General features: G+C 46.5%; 1 protein-coding gene across 2 annotated transcripts; it reads left to right on the forward strand.

Moving 5' to 3' along the window:
* Positions 1 to 463: 463 nt before the first annotated feature.
* On the forward strand, positions 464 to 9,710 carry LOC119295332 (transcriptional corepressor SEUSS-like). Of its 2 annotated transcripts, none has more exons than XM_037573737.1 (10): positions 464 to 894; positions 1,228 to 2,476; positions 2,586 to 2,705; positions 2,903 to 2,951; positions 3,032 to 3,246; positions 3,384 to 3,452; positions 3,569 to 3,663; positions 6,171 to 6,264; positions 6,387 to 6,456; positions 8,190 to 9,710. In XM_037573737.1, exons 2-10 carry the CDS (start codon positions 1,367 to 1,369, stop codon positions 9,170 to 9,172), a joined length of 2,805 nt encoding a protein of 934 aa, XP_037429634.1. In that variant the 5' UTR covers positions 464 to 894; positions 1,228 to 1,366; the 3' UTR covers positions 9,173 to 9,710. The 2 variants fall into 2 exon arrangements, with proteins under 2 accessions (XP_037429634.1, XP_037429633.1); XM_037573736.1 differs by having other exon boundaries at positions 464 to 841.
* The last annotated feature ends 5,530 nt before the right edge of the window (positions 9,711 to 15,240 follow it).

The raw sequence follows: 15,240 nt of genomic DNA on the forward strand, positions 1-15,240 counted from the left end.
TCTGCATTGTTTAGATGCTTTTATTTACTAGACTAGACTAGAAAAAAGTCGACCTGGTATACTAAAGAAAGTCTGACTCGGAGTTTACTAAAGCCCCACCTGCGTTTTCATCACAACGTGCGTGACAAGAGGAGGATATCCCCGGGCAGTGCCACACCGTTGGCCATGGCATGGGCACGGAGCACGCGCTCCATTGACTTCTTTTAACCTCAGCAGCGCATCACACAACCAAAACCGAAAACAAAACACCCAAACAGAAAGGAAAACACCATCCTAATCAGACCCAGCTCCACCGCACCCACCCACCCACCCTCTCACCACCCCGCGGGGCCCCCGCGGCGCTGGCCCCACGCTTCGGCGACCGGAGCATGGAATCCTCGAGGTCGCGGCCCCCGGATCTTAATCAAATCGAATGGGAATTTTGACGTCCGCAAGGACAAAGCCTCAGAATTTTCTACTTCCGCCTCCTCTCTCTCTCTCCTGTTTCGTCTGGCTTTCTCTCTCCTCCTCGCTCCGCCTCCTCCCTCCCTCCTCCAGTCCACAGACCCAAATCCCGTCGCTCGCACACAGGAACGAGAGGGAAAGATTTTTTTAACGAACTGAATTTTTTTATCCCGCTGTTATCTCCCTTCGAGCGGCAGCGCAGCGGGGGCGGCCTAAACCCTAGCCGGAGCGGAGCTTATCCGTCGCGGCGGCGGCGGTGGTGGTGGCAGTGCTGCTCCTCGCGGCAGTGCACGGCCGACGGCGCGTCCCTGCGGGCCTCGCCGCGCGATTTGGCGCGGGTTCGAGCTCTGGATCGCCGGATTCGGGGCGGACTGGATTCTGCTGGCTGGTTGCGCCGGTGAGTGGCGTCGGGTTCCGGCGTGTTTCGCTCCGTGGGTTTTCGGTGACGAGGTCGCTGTTGATGCTGCTGCTCCTTAATTGTTTTCTCATTTTGCGTGTTTGGGCTCGGGACGCTGCGATCTAGTCTGGGAGTTGGGGGTTGCTTAATTCTGCTCCTGTCTGGTGCCTTGCTCGTTTTTTTTTTGTGGGGTTGGATTTGGTGCTGTTTTTTTTGCTTTCGTCGTGGCGGATTTGAGGAGTACAAGTTTGCTTTGGATGCTCGTTTATGTTGTTTCTATGGTTGATTTTGGGTGGTGTGGGTTGGTGTTCAGTAGATTTGTGCTGGAGATACTACTCTAGATCCAATGCTTGTGTCCTAAAGCTGTAGTCTCTGGTTGTTTTCAGGGTTTGCTGCCTTGTTCCTGCCCAATTTTGGCGGATCTTGCGGCCGTTCCGTGCTGAAAGGATGGCGAGGTGAGTGGTGACGCGCTCGATCTTGGGAGTAGTTTCTGCTGAGTTCGTAGCTCTCCCATTGCCTGCAACGATGGTATCGTCAGGGCCGCCGAACCCAATGGGGCCTGGGCAGCCAGGAGGCGGTGCCTCACTTCTCCGGACAAGTTCTAGCCTGCTCAGTGGTGGCCAACAGGGAATGGGTGGGGGTGGCGGCATGCTGCAGTCGCAGTCCCCGTTCTCATCTCTTGTCTCCCCAAGGTCTCAGTTTGGTGGAAATGGCTTGCTGGGAGCAACCTCTAATGTCTCCTCCCTGCTCAACCGGTCATCGTTTGGAAACGGGAGCCCTGTTCCAAGTCCAGGACAAATGCCAAACGGTGGGCTTCCGATGAATACCCTTCAGCAGAGAGGGGGGCTTGATGGCGCTGGTGATTTTACTGGCACTGGAGGATCCGATCCTATGTCGTTTCCATCCTCCTCCTCGCAGGTTAGTTTGGGCAATCACCTAGGTTCAGATATCCTGCAGCAGCAGCAGCAGCAGATGGATGTGCGGGATTTGCAGCACCAGCAAGAGCAACAACATCAACAACATCAACTGCCGATGTCTTACAACCAGCAGCAGTTGCCGTCACAGCAGTCGCAGCCGCAGGCTGCAGTGAAGTTGGAGAATGGTGGCAGCATTGGTGGAGTCAAATTAGAACAGCAGATGGGACTGCCTGACCAGAATGGCCCAGCCCAGATGATGCGCAATGTTGGAAATGTAAAATTTGAGTCGCAGCAGTTGCAAGGGTTGAGGGGTTTGGGCGCAGTCAAGATGGAGCAGTCGAGTTCGGACCCATCAGCATTCTTGCAGCAACAGCAGCAACAACAGCAGCACCATCACCACTTGTTGCAACTCACGAAGCAGAACCCTCAAGCTGCTGCGGCTGCCCAACTGAACCTCTTGCAACAGCAGCGTCTTTTACATATGCAGCAGCAGCATCAGCAGCAACACCAACAGATTCTAAAGAATCTGCCTTTACAGAGAAACCAATTACAACAGCAACAGCAGCAGCAGCAACAACAGCAGCAGCAGCAGCAGCAGCAGTTACTTCGTCAACAGAGTCTAAACATGAGAACCCCAGGAAAGCTGGCTCCTTATGAGCCAGGTACCTGTGCAAAAAGATTGACCCATTACATGTATCATCAACAGAACAGACCACAGGTAAAAGATTTTGTTTGTCTGTTTGTTTGTTTCAAACAAGTAATTTTGTGCTCCAAGCAAAAGGCATGTGCTTACAACTTAGGGCATTTACCCATTCCTTTTGATGCAGGATAACAATATAGAGTACTGGAGAAACTTTGTCAATGAGTATTTTGCTCCAACTGCTAAAAAGAGGTGGTGTGTATCTCTCTATGGAAGTGGTCGTCAAACTACTGGAGTTTTCCCTCAGGTGGTGTCTTGCTCCGACTGCTAAAAGGAATATGCATCTCTTTCTCTTCTTTCTCCTATATTTGATTTATTCAAGTAAATTCAGTTCTATTAGTTAGTCATAGCCTTAGAGAATTTGGAGTAACACATAGGTGTTTTGAGTATAATTTGCCTTTTAAATTCTCATTTATAACTTTCCTTATGGGTTTGCACCTCCAGGATGTCTGGCACTGCGAAATATGCAATCGAAAGCCTGGCCGGGGCTTTGGTAAGCATCATTTAATTTTGTGCATCCTCCTCTCTTGCTCGTGTTTCTGGTTTGATCTTATGTTCTTCTTATCTTTACAGAGACAACAGTAGAGGTCTTACCGCGGCTATGCCAAATCAAATATGCGAGTGGTACATTGGAAGAACTATTGTATATTGATATGCCACGCGAATCCCAGAATGCATCTGGACAGATTATTTTGGATTATGCAAAAGCAATCCAGGAAAGTGTCTTTGATCAATTGCGCGTGGTACGTGAAGGGCATCTAAGGATAGTTTTTAATCCAGACCTCAAGGTATTGTTATTCAGTTTTGTACTTTGTTCTTCTTCCTGTCACTATATCGGTTCTTTTTATGATACTATTCTTGAATAAGTGGTGCCTTTTGGACTAACATATATTGCACAATCCTGTACCATTTCCTTCAATTGAAGATTGCATCTTGGGAGTTTTGTGCTAGGCGTCATGAGGAACTGATTCCGCGGAGATCAATAATACCTCAGGTATAATTTTTTTTATCGTATAGACATAGTTTTACTCGCAGGTCATGGATCTTGTTATTTATATTCAATTTGGATTGAGCATCTGATATATTTTTGCACTGTGGTGTTTAATTCAGGTTAGTCAGCTTGGCACGGTTGTACAAAAATACCAGGCTGCTGCTCAAAGTTCAACGAGTTTAACGACCCAGGACATGCAGAATAATTGCAACTCGTAAGGAGATCGGCTCTGATGTGCTTAATATTTTTCATCTAAAGTTCTTTCCTGAATTCAAATTTACATATTTTCCTGTCATTTGGTTTAGCCAAGCTGATGCTGGTGCTATCTATTATATTTTCGTTAATGGTTTGTCCACTTCTTTTCTTCATGTATACGTGTCTGTTCTGTTAAAATTTATCATCTGCCTTCCCTGTAAAGGAGCCATTTGTTCGGTGGAGCTAGTTTCCACAGTGAGTTGTTTTAGATGCATTGGCCGTCATGGCAAGGTGAGAGCCAAGATAATGCGGACCTTAGTCCAAAACAAGATAATGTGGGTAGGGTTAAGGTCTGAAGACGGGCATAAGGCACTTGGTCTCAACAATCCCGCAGCATTGCTTGTCCCTGACGTTGAAGAGTGTCTCAGAGGCATAGAGGACTTCCATTTATTTCATTGCTTAATTTTCCCTCTTAACTTATGTATACCAAACATACGTGATTCCTAATTGCTCATGGCCTATTAATACCCATGCTATGCACGGACTGGGGTACCTCTTTACTTTTTAGCCCATAACACAAGATGTATACATGTGGTAACTCCTCTGAGCCACTCAGTATTGTTTGACTGCCATAGTTGACTTGGTTTTTAGCATATCACCCTTTATGATCAAACCAAACCAACTGGATTTACTGTTTTAAGCAAAACAGGATGAAAATGCTAGTGCTGTGTGCAAGCTTGTCTCAGGTCCTAAGGGCTTACAGAAGTTATCAAATAAGTTCCTCTTGCCAAATAGGCACATGACTAATTAAGTGTGCCCGATGAGCTTTGCAAAAGTAAAGGAGTTAGTAATTCACCTCAGCCTTGGTGATGAGCACCCATGATCCAAGTGTTTGAAAGGTAGGACGACTACTGCAAACCTACATGCTATAGCTAGGTGCTACAATAACCCTTATCATGTGTACACGGGCTTCATCTGGCTAAAAATCGCATATTTTAGGAACCGAATAATTGATCATTATGATTATTTTCTATATTAGATTTCATTTTCATTTGTCAAGAAGAACTTTCTAAATATGTGCATTCTCTTGCTTGATGCGATGGAGGGGTTACCTAGGGTTTAAACCATGACCACCACCACAGCTCAATGATGAGATCTCAAGCACCTGGGCCCGTCTGACACAGCAGCAATAAATCAGGCCATAATGTAGAAAACTAGAAACACCACGTTAGAGATTATAATGATTTGTTTCTATATTAGATATTTCCTTTTAGTTAGTTGCTATCCTTTTAGTTTCCTACTGAATAGTCTGTCGTTTGGCCCATGAATACCCGTGGCATTGAGCTTCGAAGGTTTTGCCATCCTTTGGGCCATCGGTTATAGTTAAGTTTCATACACCGACCAACCCTCTTAAAAGTTAAGCTCTTAGGGTAATACATGCATCTTATTCAAGCTTAGGCTCATCTTCAGCCCTATATATAGATTAGATATGGTGACGTTCCGTTAAGTGACAAATTCAGTTCAGGCACCATTCCAGAAGGTGCTGGAATTGCAAGCACATGCTTACTTTAATTTCATAAGCACCACCCTTCTTAATAATAAAATGGGCATGTTGAGTTTTGAACTCATTACATCAAATGCAACATCATGCACCAACCAACTCACCGAAGGGCTTATGCTGTCAGGGCATGGCCATTACTTTACTTATGCTCATTGGTTGTGCATTTATTCCCTAAAAAGGTAACGTCTAAACAAAACTCGGATCAACCAGCGGAGGCTGAACCTCGAACGCTGGTCGGTGGGTTCAGCCTGCTCAAGCTAGCCAACTGGTCAATGCCCAGTTCTGGTAGGCATGCTCTTTTCACGTATATCTTTATAACCTGTAACGGGCCAGATCTTAATTGTACTTGGTTATTAATGCATTGAAAATGGGATTCTAGTTGAAAATAACGAGGATTGTTGGAATGTAGAACGGATTGAGAAGCATCCAGTTGCCATGAAAAGAAAATCTCATTTTAGGTAAGTGGACAACTTGGAGTACGTGCAAGGTACTGGATATTATGCTGTATTACTGAAACCGGACTGATAGTTTAGCCAGAAAACCGGACTGATATTACGTGCAAGGTTCTTGTTGTTCTAGAAGCATAAAATGTCCGTAAGCAAATATAACCTTATACGCGCAGGTGCTTGCCCTGTCTTGACCTTACTTGCTTGGTATCTTTTGCTTCTGTTGTTATAACTCATCACTGATAAAAATTGTGATGTTTAACAATGTGATTGGTAGCACCTAAACCACATTGTTCTTACCTTCCTTGCTGACTGTTTCTTTGGGTAACTATTACCTTTTACCAACTCCATCAATTTCCATTGTACTTTTCAAGTTCATGCTGTATAACAGAACACTTGTTCTTACTTTCCTTGCTGACTGTTTCTTTGAGTAACTATTACCTTTCACCAACTCCATCAATTTTCATTGTACTTTTCAAGTTCATGCTATATACTTATATTGCAATCTTGTACAATTAGGTTTGTTGCATGTGCGCGCCAACTGGCTAAAGCCTTGGAGGTGCCTTTGGTAAACGATTTAGGATATACAAAAAGATATGTCCGCTGCCTTCAGGTACACTCTAACCTGATGTAGTTTCCATTCACGTGTTATATTTTCTAAATTGTTTCATAAGTATGCACCTTTTTCTGACCATAAGCTCCTATTGTTTTCATGCAAAATGTTGATACTCTCAGATTGCGGAGGTGGTAAACTGCATGAAAGATCTGATTGACTATAGCAGGCAGACTGGATCTGGACCAATCAGTATGACATCTTAATCATTTTAGTTTGTTGATTTATCTCTATCTCATATCATCAGGATGGCGCAAACTCCCGCATACCACTCTGCACTCACAACACCTGAATTAGTGTTATTTGGGCTCTATTTTTAATTACCATTATTTATTTAGTCAAGTTTCCTTGCGGTACATTTTCTACACGTGTAGGCATGCCTCTTAAATACTCCCTCCGTCTCAAAATGCGAGATCATTTTTGACACTAGTGTCAAAAATCTAGTGTCAAAAATGCGGAGGGAGTACCTTAGGGTAGTTATAAGGTAGGTGAGCATTCGGTTTTGGTGAGAAATCACTGTAACTATCGTTTCATGCTGCCGTTATTCCATCCATCACTATAAAAGGCTACATTGGTATGCCTGGGAAAGAGTGGTGCCTGGCTTCAGCCTGTGATGTTGATTATTTTGCCTTGACCCATTAACTGGATTGGCCTGGGGTATAAGTGTTTGTTTTGGTGACCTGGGCATGAAAGAGTACTGAGCGGTAACAAACATGGCGGGCTTTATGCCGATCACATCATTATATGTGCAGAAGAATTGTGGTTGGTAAGCCAGCTGCACAAAACCAAGCAATTAAGGAATGTATAGGACAGTCATTAGGAGTTGAGATGTTAGGAAGTTAAGAGTCTTGTAGGGTACTAGCAGGTCCACCTAATTCATAGGGACCACCATGCTAGATATATATTATATACAGATAAGAGTTCGAGTTGGTTAGTCTATCCGCATGCATCCAGTTTTGAGTTAAAGTCCAGTTTGGTTGATCAAGGAGTCTAGTACAGTAGGCTGTCTGACAAAGCGAGCTGGCATTGTGAATGTTGGATCAATCAGTAAGATAGCAAAACTTCTCAAGACTCGGAGCCTCTCTTCCATGTCAGGGACGAGAGAGATCGAGTGCTCTATCCCCTGCCTTTGGACCCTTTAATCTGCCCAATTAATCCACAATACCAACTCTAATGGCTCATAAACATCCTATTGACCCATAACTCGCTGAGCATAACGAATAAAATATCCCCAACTACATCAACATGCGGCATGAAGAAATCCCAAATCTGCAGTGATAGGCATCAGTGGTGGGCCAGCCTCTTGATAGCCGGATGGTCTCTCATCGCAGCCTCTTGATGAGTGCTGGAGCTCGTATGCGGCAAAGGCAGGCCCGACAATGACAGAGCTTTGATGTGGTGGCGGCACACAGCTTGCTGCCATTGCTCATCTCTCCCATCTGCCTTTGTTAGGTCAGTATTAGCTCCCAGGCTGCAGCTGCCGCACTCAAGGTGCTCAAACTCCTCAAGCACCTGAGCCAGGCTATCCAGGTCACCAACCAAACACCTCCCATGCAGGTCCCATGGATGCTCTTTGCAAGGCATGACGTGGCCGGTGATTTCAAGTTTTCCAACCACTTCCGTAGGAAGGAAACTGTAATCACCTGATTACCATAAACTATATAGTTAACATTGCATCTCCGGTAGGAAACAACTTCTAAGTACTCCTAGACCGTTGGTGCCTGCCCCTGATCCTCATGGGAATGGCTGGGGAACTGAGTTGCCTGTGCCTGGTTCCTGCTGATTTAGTACCTAGTCACACAAAACACAGTAGCATGTTGGTATGCCATTCAGCAGCCTGTGATTTCTCGTCGTATTATGGCCTTCTATTTGCTAATTTATGTGTGTTTGTCCACATGTAACACTTGCTGTTATTTCTATTTCAGATAGCCTTCATAACTTTCCTCGGAGGAGTCCATCAGGTATTAACCCTCTTCAACCACAGCAGCAACAGCCTGAAGAGCAGCAATCTGTTCCCCAGAGTTCAAACCAGAGTGGCCAAAATTCTGCTCCTATGGCTGGTGTGCAGGCTTCTGCCTCTGCCAATGCAGACGTGACATCAAATAATTCTTTGACGTGTGCACCCTCTACATCTGCACCCTCGCCATCTGTTGTTGGGCTCCTCCAAGGTTCAGTGAATTCTAGACAAGATCATCCAATGGGCACTGTAAATGGTCTGTATAACAGTGGAGATGATGGCGTAATTCCCAAGGTGAACTCTACAAGTTCATTGCAGTCAAATCCGTCTCCCTCTTTCTCTTCCCAGGTGCCCACATCATCCAATAATAACATGATGCCCGCCCCTCAGAACACAAACCAACTCAGTTCCCCAGCAGTATCATCATCAAACTTGCCTCCAATGCAGCCACCTGCAACTCGGGCTCAGGAACCTGAGCCAAGTGATTCCCAAAGCTCGGTTCAGAGAATCTTGCAAGAGATGATGTCATCACAAATGAATGGTGTTGGCCATGGAGCAAATGACATGAAGAGACCAAACGGACTTGCCCCTGGTATTAATGGGGTTAACTGCTTAGTTGGTAATGCGGTCACAAATCACTCAGGAGTGGGAGGAATGGGATTTGGGGCCATGGGTGGATTTGGTTCAAATAGTGCAGCTAGTGGACTGAGAATGGCAATGGCAAACAATGCAATGGCAAACAGTGGGATGGCAATAAATGGCAGGATGGGGATGGGGATGCATCACAGTGCACATGACCTATCACAGTTGGGCCAGCAGCAGCAGCAGCAGAACCAGCACCAGCACCAGCAGCATCAGCAACAGCATGACATAGGAAATCAGCTGTTGGGTGGACTTAGAGCTGCAAATAGCTTCAATAATCTTCAGTATGACTGGAAACCCTCTCAATAGATTGATTGGAAATACAAGTTCAATATGATGTTGATGCAGCTGACCTCACTGGGCTCATTGCTTATGGAGCGTCAATTGCTTGCTCTCTTGTGTCCAAGCATTGGTGCTTTCGCACCAAGGGTGCCATGGAAAGGAATCATAGGCGATGGCAAGCATCTGAGCTCGCGGCTGTATGTTGCAATAGTAGTTGGTTCCCTGTGTATTATGCAACTATGGTACTGGGCTACCTGCCTCGGTTATCTTACCGAAAGATAGAGTTAAAAGATTAGAATCTGCCTGCACTGGGCATGGTCGGTGTCAGTGTTTGGTGTTATTTCTCACCCGGAAAAGAAGTTTTCCCTCCTTTTTTTCCCTTAACGGATGACATCCGAACTGTAATTTATCACCGCCCTTGCCGTAGCAATCATATGTGCTGATATCTTCGCCTGAGAATTCTCTCGTTGTAGCCTTACTGTACTCTGTATAAGCTGTCATATTGACTCGTGGAAAAAGTATCAAGAATGTTTCTGTCGTGTAAAAGGTGCACTCTTCTGTCCCACATGTTTCTGTCAGTGATTTGTTCTTGAAATAAGTAGGCTCCACCATTTTAATTTGTTATGGCATCAGGTTGCTCGCTGAACACCCAGCGTGGTTTTCTGAATATTGTCTGGCGTGTTTGACAGCACGGGATGTACAAGTCTTTTTCTTCTTGAATTGTGGGGCATAATGAGAGCATCCCCATATCCTTCCCAAACGTCCACACTGGGGCAAATCTAACCCAAACGTCCGGGCTGACCAGCAATCCCCATACCCAGTTCATACGTAGGGCGGATATGGGGATGCTGGACATGACCGCCGCAAGGCCCACTCCAATTTGCTTGAAGAAACCCCTCCTTGCCTAACCTGCATGTTTCTCTTGTCTTCTCTTTCTCGTCTGCACAATCGCCATTGTTGTTTCGCCGTCGTTGTTGGTCCGTCGCCATCATACCTTCGTCATGGGATGTCCCAACCCACAATGCCGCCGGCCGTCCTGCCAACGACCGCCGCCCCGGTACGTCTAACTCCTTCGGATATACACCTTGCAGTCTATGTGTTCGATGAAATGTTCGAGTAGTTTTTTCATTCTTTTGGTCATTTGTATGTCACCGATGAATTCGTCGAATGAAAGCTATTGAAACACAGACCTTGACAAAATCATATTCAATGAGTTCAACGATTCGTCGGGATCGAACGACGAAGATGCTGAAATGATGATGGTGACGGGCATCCAAGAGGAAATGAAGAAGGCAGAGGAGCACGTACTGAACTTCAAGGGTTCCATGAAGGGCCGAAGAGTTATTCACCGGGATAGGATTGCTAGCGCAAGACTTCTGTACATAGACTACTTCACAATGGAGCCAACATACCATGAAGGTTTCTTTCAATGTCGCTTCCGGATGAGCAGAGATTTGTTCTTGCGCATCGTGACTGTTGTGGAGAAGCCTGATGATGACTTCAAGCCAGGGAAGGATTGTTACGAAAAACTTTATTTCCCCCCTCTGCAGAAACGCACGGCTGCTCTTAGGATGCTTGATTATGGTAAGGCTACACATGCCACTGATATTGATATCCGGATGGGAGAGACCATGGTCTTGATCACCACAGTGCAATTTGCACACACTATGGTGAAGATGCTTGGAGCAGAGTACCCGAGAGAGGCAACTATGAAGTACATAGAAAAGGCAATTGGAGCATTAAGAGGATTCTCATGTATACTCGGTTTAGTTGATTGCATGCACGGACAATGGAAGAACTGCCTTGTGTGGGAAGTACCAAGGTCATGTCAAATAAGCCATCATCATACTTGAAGCAGTGGCATCAAAGGACTTATGGATTTGGCATACTTTTTTTGGCACGCCTGGTTCTAACAATGACATCAATGTGCTCCAACGATCTCCTTTGTTCAAGAGGCTTTGTGATGGGGGACCTCGGCCGTGCAACTACACCGTCAATGACTACAACTACAACATGGGGTACTACCTTGCCGATGACATTCTATCCTCAATGGGCGGCTTTCGTGAAGACGATATCAGATCCTCATGGTAATAAATAATGTCTATTTGCACATGCACAAGAAGGTGCTAGGAAGGGCGTGGAGAGGGCATTCAGAGTACTCCAAGCCCGTTGGGGTATTGTACATGGAGTTGCAGTGATTTGGAAACCGGAGACACTTTGGCAGCTCATGACATGTTGCATAATCTTGCACAACATGATTGTCAAGGATGAGGGTGAAGAGGCAATCTGACACACATGATTTTGAGAAGCCCGATGTTCAAGTACACCGGAGTACATTGCCAACCTTTTAGAGAGACATCGAAAACTTCAAGATCAACATGCGCATATGCAACTTCTCAATGATCTTGTGGAGTATATATGGATCCACATTTGGATATCACTGAACTTTTCTTTTTTAGTTTCAAGTATGCATTATGAACATTTTTTGTGTTCGGACTATGTTTCGATTGGTATTTTTAAGCACGAATAATCTGTTTTTGTGTGCACCACCCATTGTTTGTCCGCGATGATCAATGTGCATGTGTTTGCATGTATTCGATGTTTTGAAAGTAGGGGTTATGGTTGCAAATGAGGTCATTTGACTGCCGACTGGGCGCTGTTCGCAGGCGCGTTCGGGCGCATTCGCGCATGTATAGAGGTCTGGATTTGGCAACTCTGATTGTAGATGCTCTAAGTCCAAACCCACCCTAAATTTGTATGTAGTCTGTAGGAAGATAGAGATCGATGTGGAAGTGTTGAACTCTTCTCAGTGTCACGTCATGTATTAATATAGATGACAGTTGTGCTGACCAACACTAGAAGGGATTTTTTGTCTAAAAAAAATATCAGAAGGGATTACGACAGAATCGGGGTTACATTTGCAGGGTTCTTTTGTTTCAAAAAGGAGACTAAACAAGTAGCTGACAGTGGGTGCAACGCTGCAAGGCAACACCTTCAATAAGGAATCACACTACAAGACAACACCTTATATAAGGAATCGCCTAAGCGGTGATTTCGGCTGGTCCAACTGGATACCAGACCAATGGCTATTGCCCCCGAAGTTGATCTCTCAATCAACACCTTCAACAAGCGAGCATGCAAGAACATGGGTTTTCAATCCTATTTGGATTGCAGCCGCCGCTTGCCTTGCCAAATTTTCAGTCGTTGACTGCTACCGCGGCCTTCGTGTGGATCGGCGCCGATGAATCGCAACCACGACAATTTTTCGGTCGGCCCGTTCAGATTTTCCACCCACGCGTTGGCGAGATCGGGGCGGCGAAAACCTTTGCCAATTTTTTGGCGATCCTATTTTGGCGGGGCTGGCTGTGACGCCCCCGATTCAATCGTACACTAATCATGCACGCAAATGTGTACGATCAAGATCAGGGACTCACGGGAAGATATCACAACACAACTCTAAAAATAAAATAAGTCATACAAGCATCATAATACAAGCCAGGGGCCTCGAGGGCTCGAATACAAGTGCTCGATCATAGACGAGTCAGCGGAAGCAACAATATCTGAGTACAGACATAAGTTAAACAAGTTTGCCTTAAGAAGGCTAGCACAAACTGGGATACAGATCGAAAGAGGCGCAGGCCTCCTGCCTGGGATCCTCCTAAACTACTCCTGGTCGTCGTCAGCGGGCTGCACGTAGTAGTAGGCACCTCCGGTGTAGTAGGGGTCGTCGTCGACGGTGGCGCCTGGCTCCTGGACTCCAGTATCTGGTTGCGACAACCAGAACGAAAGGAAGGGGGAAAAGGGGGGAGAAAGCAACTGTGAGTACTCATCCAAAGTACTCGCAAGCAAGGAACTACACTACATATGCATGGGTATATGTTTAAGGAGGCCATATCAGTGGACTGAACTGCAGAATGCCAGAATAAGAGGGGGATAGCTAATCCTGTCGAAGACTACGCTTCTGGCAGCCTCCGTCTTGCAGCATGTAGAAGAGAGTAGATTGAAGTCCTCCAAGTAGCATCTCCAAGTAGCATATCCAGGTAGCATCTCCAAGCGCATCTCCAGGTAGCATCGCATAGCATAATCCTACCCGGCGATCCTCTCCTCGTCGCCCTGTAGAAAAGCGATCACCGGGTTGTCTGTGGAACTTGGAAGGGTGTGTTTTATTAAGTATCCGGTTCTAGTTGTCATAAGGTCAAGGTACAACTCCAAGTCGTCCTGTTACCGAAGATCACGGCTATTCGAATAGATTAACTTCCCTGCAGGGGTGCACCACATAACCCAACACGCTTGATCCCATTTGGCCGGACACACTTTCCTGGGTCATGCCCGGCCTCGGAAGATCAACACGTCGCAGCCCCACCTAGGCACAACAGAGAGGTCAGCACGCCGGTCTAAATCCTATGCACGCAGGGGTCTGGGCCCATCGCCCATTGCACACCTGCACGTTGCGTACGCGGCCGGTGAGCAGACCTAGCAACCTCCATTACAAAGGAAGTTGCATTAACGCAGTCCAACCCGGCGCCGCCACTCAGTCGCTGACGTTAAGAAGGCTTCGGCTGATACCACGACGCCGGGATACCCATAACTACTCCCGCGTAGATGGTTAGTGCGTATAGGCCAGTAGCCAGACTCAGATCAAATACCAAGATCTCGTTAAGCGTGTTAAGTATCCGCGAATGCCGAACAGGGCCAGGCCCACCTCTCTCCTAGGCGGTCTCAACCTGCCCTGCCGCTCCGCCACAAAGTAACAGTCGGGGGCCGTCGGGAACCCAGGCCCACCTCTACCGGGATGGAGCCACCTGCCCCTTCAACCCCCAACTCCGAACAGTATCACAGGTAATGTAACAGTGTAAAGTATATAGTATATGCCCGTGATCACCTCCCGAAGTGATCACAGCCCAGTAGTATAGCATGACAGACGGACAAGAGTGTAGGGTCACTGATGGACACTAGCATCCTATACTAAGCATTTAGGATTGCGGGTAAGGTATCAATGACTGTAGCAGCAATGACAGGCTATGCATCAGAATAGGATTAACGGAAAGCAGTAACATGCTACACTACTCTAATGCAAGCAGTATAGAGAAGAGTAGGCGATATCTGGTGATCAAAGGGGGGGCTTGCCTGGTTGCTCTGGCAAGAAGGAGGGGTCGTCAACTCCGTAGTCGAACTGGGCAGCAGCAGCGTCGGTCTCGTAGTCTACCGGAGAGAAGAGGGGGAAGAAACAATGAATACAATGCAAACAAATGCATATCGATGCATGACATGACAAGTAACGATGCTAGGTGTGCCCAATCGCGGTAGTAGGTGATACCGACGAAGGGGGAAAACATCCGGGAAAGTATTCCCGGGGTTTCGCGTTTTCGGACAGATGAACCGGAGGGGGAAAGTTGCGTGTTTGGTATGTTAGAGGTGTGTGGTGGACGAACGGGCTGCGTATCCGGGTTCGTCTCGTCGTTAGAGCAACTTTCATGTAGAAAGTATTTTCATCCGAGTTACGGATTAAAAGATATGATTTTCTAAAGATTTAAATCATTTTCTAATTTTATTTATTCATTTAAATGCAACCTTATCCAAAACAGTGTTTGCTGACGTCATCATGACGTCAGCATGACGTCAGCAGTCAACACGGGCGTTGACTGGTCAAATTGACGTGTGGGTCCAGCGGGGCCCACCTGTCATACCCTGTTTAGGCTAATCAGGTTTTAGCTAAACTAATCACAGTTTAATTAGACTAATTAGTTAATTTGATTAATCTAATTATGATTAATTAACTTAATTAATTCCTTAATTAATTAATTAATTAATTATTTTTATTATTATTAATTTTAATTCCTTTTTTTAATAAAACGTTCTGGGCAGGGGCCCACTTGTCATAGGCCCCAGGGGCCTTTGCGGGTGTGCAGGTTACGGGCGCAACCCGAAAGGGCAGGGGCGCTGGGCGCTGCGGGCGCCCGATCGGGGGAACCCGGGAGCTGGCCTCGGGCACGGCCAGCGGCGCGGCGCCGGCGAGGCAGAGCGCAGCCGCGGTGGGGGCAGCGAACGGTGGAGGGCTGCGAGCGGAGGTGAGGCAGCGGGGGGGCGCAGCTGCA

Source organism: Triticum dicoccoides, chromosome 4B (assembly GCF_002162155.2).
Source record: "Triticum dicoccoides isolate Atlit2015 ecotype Zavitan chromosome 4B, WEW_v2.0, whole genome shotgun sequence".
Taxonomy (NCBI): Eukaryota; Viridiplantae; Streptophyta; class Magnoliopsida; order Poales; family Poaceae; genus Triticum; species Triticum dicoccoides.

Bases quoted from the DNA above. Each gene is read 5' to 3' on its own strand.
- LOC119295332 (XM_037573737.1), top strand. From the start codon at position 1,367: ATGGTATCGTCAGGGCCGCCGAACCCAATGGGGCCTGGGCAGCCAGGA. The intron at 2,477-2,585 runs GTAAAAGATTTT...CTTTTGATGCAG, and splicing joins ATCAACAGAACAGACCACAG to GATAACAATATAGAGTACTG. The intron at 3,664-6,170 runs GTAAGGAGATCG...TTGTACAATTAG, and splicing joins ATGCAGAATAATTGCAACTC to GTTTGTTGCATGTGCGCGCC.